This window comes from Psammomys obesus, unplaced genomic scaffold (assembly GCF_907164565.1).
Source record: "Psammomys obesus unplaced genomic scaffold, mPsaObe1.curated_primary_1811, whole genome shotgun sequence".
NCBI lineage: Eukaryota > Metazoa > Chordata > Mammalia > Rodentia > Muridae > Psammomys > Psammomys obesus.
Genome location: NW_026596129.1, coordinates 656,593 through 662,610, shown reverse-complemented (window position 1 = coordinate 662,610; position 6,018 = coordinate 656,593). Strand labels below are relative to the sequence as shown.

The 6,018-nt window shown below is 49.4% G+C and overlaps 1 protein-coding gene across 4 annotated transcripts in view; it reads right to left on the bottom strand.

The window, feature by feature from the left end:
• Positions 1 to 4,463, bottom strand: part of Pdzd4 (PDZ domain containing 4) — a 28,270-nt gene extending 23,807 nt beyond the window's left edge. For all 4 annotated transcript variants that reach the window (XM_055591845.1, XM_055591849.1, XM_055591846.1 and 1 more), the window contains exon 1: positions 3,805 to 4,463. In XM_055591845.1, coding sequence (XP_055447820.1) covers positions 3,805 to 3,864 — 60 coding nt within the window. In that variant the 5' untranslated portion in view covers positions 3,865 to 4,463. The remainder of the gene's footprint in view (positions 1 to 3,804) is intronic.
• Between the last annotated feature and the right edge of the window lie 1,555 nt (positions 4,464 to 6,018).

Below are 6,018 nucleotides of genomic sequence, written 5' to 3'. Positions count from 1 at the left end.
AAAAAAAAAAAAAAAAAAAAAAAAAAAAAAAAAAAAAAAAAAAAACCCTGCCATGGTCTGGAGAGATGGCTCAGAGGTTAAGAGCACTGGCTCTTCTTCCAAAGGTCCTGAGTTCAATTCCCAGCAACCACATGGTGGCTCAAACCATCTATAGTGATATCTGGTGCCCTCTTCCGGCATGCAGGCCCACAGGCAGGCAGAATTCTGTATAAATAATAAATAAATAAATAAATAAATAAATAAATAAATAAATAAATAAATAAATAGATAAATAAATAAATAATAAATAGATAAATAAATGTTAAAAAAAAAAAAAAAAAAAAAAAAAAAACCCAGCCATGCCGCTGCTCAGGGCTCTCCTCTCTGGTCCACTGTGCTGGAGACTGAGATGAAGCCCGAATAAATCTCTTTGCTCTTACATATGTGGTCTGGCTCCTGGTGGTCTTTGGGGATCCTAAGATCTGGGCATAACAGCATATTGGCTCATGTACTTGAGAATTTGAAGCAGGAGGACTGTTATGAGTTCAAGCTCGGGCTGCTACATAAGTTCTTGACTAGCCTATGATACAACTAGGCTGCCTTAAAAAGAAATTCCACTTACAATAGCATCAAAAAGAATAAAATACTCGGGCTAGAGAGATGGCTTATCAGCTAAGCACATTGGCTGCTCTTGTAGAGGACCCGACTTCAGTTCTCAGCACCCTCATAGCTCAAATGTTTGTAATGTCAATTCCAGGAGTCCCTACAGTCGCAGGAATTTTGATACCTTTTGTGGCCTTTTAGGGCACCAGGCCACCTGATATATACATTTGTGCACGCAAAACACTCATATACAACTAAAAATAACAATAAAATTGTAACATATTTAACAAAGAAAATATAAGCCATATTTGAAATAAAGATTTGGCCCAAATAAACAGGCAATATTCTACAATCTGAACTATGGATTCAATGCTACCCCACCAAAATCCCAGTTTATTTTCAGAAAACAAGATGATCCCAAAACTCACAAGGTGGCAAGGGACCCAACAGAGCCAAAACAATCTTAAAAGAGTTAAAGATGGAGGACTAACTACTTCTTAAGTTCAAAACTTCCTAGAATGTGCATAAAGACAGCCACTTGTGCAAAGAGATATGTAAGTGGACAACAAACACAAGAAAAGATGCCTTACAGCACTTAGCCAACAGATATGCAAATCATCAAATCTGCAATGAGATCTTAGGGGTATGGCTCAATAGTAGAGCTCTTGCCTGGCACGTGTAAGTCCTTGGATTCCATCCCCAACATTATATCTGAGCAAACAAAAAACCCACAAAACATGCCACTTTATCACCAGAAAAAAAAAAAAAAAAGTGTTGACAAGCATGTGGAGAAATTGGAACCCATGTACATTGCTGGTATTAGTGTGAAATGGTACCATCACTGAGAAGTAACTGTACTTCTACTATAAGTTACCATATGATCCAGCAACTATGTCTTTACGTATTACTCAAAAGAATTAAAAGCAAGGATTCAGACATTTATATACCAGCATTCATTGTACTATTATCCACAATAGCCAAAGGCACTGAAATGTACTCTGCTCTGAAAAGATACATTGTAGAGCCTGAGAATTTTATGTCAATAAAGCTATGATTTTCTTTTAAGTTCTAGTGTGTCACGGTGAGAAAGTCTCTACTGACAAGTTGTGGAGGCCATGAGTCAACAGGGATGAAGTCACTTTGAAAGAGACAGGGAAAAGGGCACTCAATAAGGGGAAAGCACAAATGTTTAAGGATCTCAGGAGGCAGAAAAGGGATACTGGAAACTGCCAGGGTTTTCAGGACAAAAGCTGCCATCTGCTCTGGTAGGGTCAGGCTTAAAGAAAACCCCTTTAGGCCTATGAACATCCCTTTCCCATAAGCTCCTCACCTGGGCTACCTAACAGCTTTCACTGCTTTCCCTCCATTGTTTCTATATTAATTCCTTTTGTTTTTAGTTAATTTGAAAGGGTAGCTCTGCCTTTAAAAATCTGGACTCAAACTGTGCCAAGGAGAACCACAAAAAAATGAAATTTTGTGTTCAAACATTAAAGACTATCATCTTGATCGGGAGTAGTGGTGCATGCCTGTAATCCCAGCACTCAGGAGGCAGAGGCAGAAGCAGGCAGATCTCTGTAAGTTCGAGGCCAGCCTGGTTCACAAATCGAGTCCAGGACAGCCAGGTCTGTTACACAAAGAAACCCTGTCTCGAAAAAAAAAAAAATAGCATCCCATAGGGCCTGAACACAGAGGATGAAGGTTGCTCTCTAGTGGCCTCCCTTCTAGCTAGCCATCTAGCTGAGGGTAATCTCTTTCTGTAAGAGGCTGGGCTCTCTTTTAAGTAAGAAGTTCAGCAGAGACTCCCCCATGTCACCTCAATGGAGGCAGCCCTAGTTCTGAAATCCAATGGGTTCTGTGCAGGCCCTTTAATGGGGTCCAAGCTAGGTCATTCCAGATTTTTATTCCACTAGAGTAGCAACAGACAAGTGAGAGCTCCAAACATTGGGAACAAGAGGAGAAACAACAGCGATGGGACAGGTTTGGCTGAGGGTAAGAGACCACACAGAATCAAGTTGAGGAGACCAGAAAGGACAGCAGGCTTGGACAAGACCTCCCCCAACCTGGCCCTCCATTCCCACCCTTTCCGAACCATTACCTCCTATTCTCTATTAAGGTAAGAACGCTGGATTTCCAAAGCCACTTCAATACCACCCCACTACTCTGATTGACACCATCTCCCCTTCTACTCCTGCCACATTCCTGGAGGGAGTTTCTTCTATTCATCCAGGTTCTCCCCAAGCCAACACCTGCACGTACTTGTTCCCTGGTTCTAATCAACAAGCTCAATACCTGAGGCACAAGTCACTAAACTCACCTGCCTGCACCCACTTCCGCTCCTGGTCCCTACTCCTGCTAACCTCTTGACACTTAGCCCTAGTGCATCTCAGTACACATCGGGACACATTTCACTAAACAACTCTCAGGGTGCACACAAAAAGTACACACGCGCGCGGGGCTGATGAGCCTCCGGGCACATACAGACGGGGCACAGGCACGCACTCACGTAGTCACGCCACGCACAGGCAAGGAAACCCCACTCGTGGCTGAGGGGCTGGCTCAAGGTGCAAGCATGCCGCAGAGTGTCACCTCTCGCCCTGCACGCGTCGCTTGCAATGCCCTCCTTGTCCCCACATTCCAACAGGCCAAAGTGGATACCAAAAGGCAGAGCGCGTGCTGGGCACCACCAACCCCGGCATCATCCACTCAAGATGCCCCAGGCCTCGGAGCTGATAGGCGTGACTGGGTCAGACCAGAGAGTGGGTGCAAGAAGCTGTCTATGTATTGAGGTTAGCCTGCCAGGACCGGGATTTGTCCTCTGCCCCACGGGGCGCTCCACTGCTTCTTTGGCTCTGGGTCCAACTAGGGGAACAAGTGCCCGGAACTCAGGCCGTTGCTATGCAACCTCCATCCTGAGCACTGAGCGCCTTTGAGGTCCTGGGACAAAATCCTAACTTCCCACCCGGGCTGATCTGGACACATGGTTCATGGTCCTTATGTACTCGGAGTACCAGGTGATGTGCCTCGAACACCTAAATCCACCCCTTTCTTCCCGTCCCTGGATGGTTCCCACAAGGCGCCAGCACCCAGCAACCCATAATATGAGGGTGAGATTGGCTCCCTACCTTTTCCTTTCCGGGCCCTCTGGTCCTCCCACACCTGTCTCTCCGACGACTCCACCAGGCCCTCCCTGCGCCCCTCGACCCAGCAGCCTAGGCGCCCTACCTGAAGCATCACTTTGTACTGCTCCTCCGGTTTCTGGACCACGCACATATTACATCCCATGGTGCTGGTTGGCGAGTGAAAGAGGAGAGCGGGAAGAGGAACGCGGCTTTCACTGGCCAGTGCGTGGGACCATAGGTCCCGGGCCCGGGCCCGGGGCCATAACCTACCGCGGGGGGGCTGAGCCGCCTAGCGGGGGTGGGGGGCACGCCCCCAAGAGGAAGACAGCTCCACGCCCCTCGACTTAACTCTTTGCTGGCCAAGGCCAGACACAGGCATGCTCCCTCGAACCCAGCCAGGGAAAAAAGGGCTGCGGGGGATGGGCGGGCGCGCCGGGCGTTGCCTGGCTACGCCCCCCCACCCCAAGGAGGCGCGGGAACGCGCCTGGCCGCTCGGGCCGTCAAGGGCCGTGGGCCACACGCCTCCCCGCCCGCGGGGCCGGCCGCTGCCGCTGCCGTTGCCGCTGCCGTCTCCGGTTCCCGCCCATGGCCATCAACCCCAGGAGTCCAGCCTCCTGGCTTGGCGCCGCGGCCCGGCCCGCCGACCGAGGGACTGCGAGGCCCGCGCCAGCTGTAGCCGCGCAGGGTCCCGCTTCTCGGGCTCGCGGCGCCTTCTCAGAGCCTGGCCAGCAGCTGGCCGCTGGTCTCCAGCTCCTGCCTGGGACGCAGGGAACGCGCGCGCGCCCGCAGCGGCAGCGGGGGAGGTGTGCGGGGACGGGGCGCACGCGCGCGGGAGAAGCAGAGGATGGGTGCGGGCGCGAGCAGCAGGGGCCCGCAGGAGTCGGCGCGGGAACCTGAGGGCGGGGCCTGGCCAGGGTAGCAACGATCTGGGAAGCCTCAGGCACCCTAAGACGGCTAATCTAATGGCGAGGTGCTTAGCGGACCTGTCTGCTAGGTGCAGCTCTGAGAAAGAGTCCTGTTTGAAGAAGGAGCCTCCCTGGACTCCTGGAGAGAGTTAGGGGCCTTGGTAAGGGGAGGCTTTTTCACCCCTTTGCCAGGTTCTGAACGTTATCAACCCACAATGTCTTTACTCTTCCCTCTGTCTCTCTTTAATGCCTGGTCCCCTGCTTTAACTGAGCCATTTCCTTGCTATCTTTGAAATGGATACCTTTGTTTAAAGAAAGGAAAAGCGTGGAGTGCCATAGGAAGTGAAAGGAGAATGACAGAGAAGCCTCATTCTTTGGGGGCCCTGTGGGCACCCGCCTTGCTTGCCCTGGAACTGCTGTCTACCTGTTTCTCAGTTCCAGCCTTCACTCCTCACACTTCTCTTTTAGCCTCTCCATCTCTACTTCTTCCCTCCCACAGCCTGCCCCTCTTCCTGGATAAGCCTGGAGAAATGAGGGCCTTTGCCTAGAAAACAACTACCGATTGAAAGCTACATTCTCAGGGGCTGCCTAGGAGAGTTGCTCAGCCTCTGGCCCATTGCCTGCAGAAGATCCCTTGATAAAATTGCCTGGTGCTTTATTTCCAAGCTCTGAGGAGTGAAGGAATTCACAGCAGCATAGGGATGTTTAATTAACAGTATTGGGGGAGGCTGTTTCCATCCGCACTCTGGCTCACAAGACAGAAATAGGAATCGCCTGAAATATAGAAAAGAGGTGCGAGTGCTTATCAAGTGTTTCTCCCAGAAAGCAGAATTTGAGACAAGGACTGCTATGTGGCCTTTCAGGAGATGACCAGTAGGTCTTCTTGAGGAATACCTTTTTTTTTTTTTTTTTTTTTTTTGAGAGCTCAATACAAGTGTGTGTTGATCAGCCTTGGGGAGAGGAGATGGACCCTAGCCCTTCCAACATGGCTACTGCTACCGCACAATTCTTTCTGCCCTGTGATTTGAGCTTCCTAATCAGGCCCCTTAAATTGACTAGGTCTTCCTGCTCTAATCGCCTAGCAGCTTTTAGTACAGTCTGGACCATCCTTGAGGCCCATTCTTGCTCTAGCTACACTCAAAATGGTCATCCCTGAGTCTTGCATGGCCAGATAGTAACCAATTTGGTGATCTGTCTAGCATTATATCAGATAACTCCATTTTCTTGTTAAGATTAGAGATACTTTAATTCTTGCAGTAAGAAAACCCTAACAACAGTGGCACATGCAAGTTCAAGGCCAGCCTGGCTACATAGCAAACTTCCAAACCAAACAAGACTGCGCATTAAGACCCTATCTCAAAAGTACATAACATTGAAGGCTAGAGAAAGGTTCAGTGGTTAAGAGCACTTGC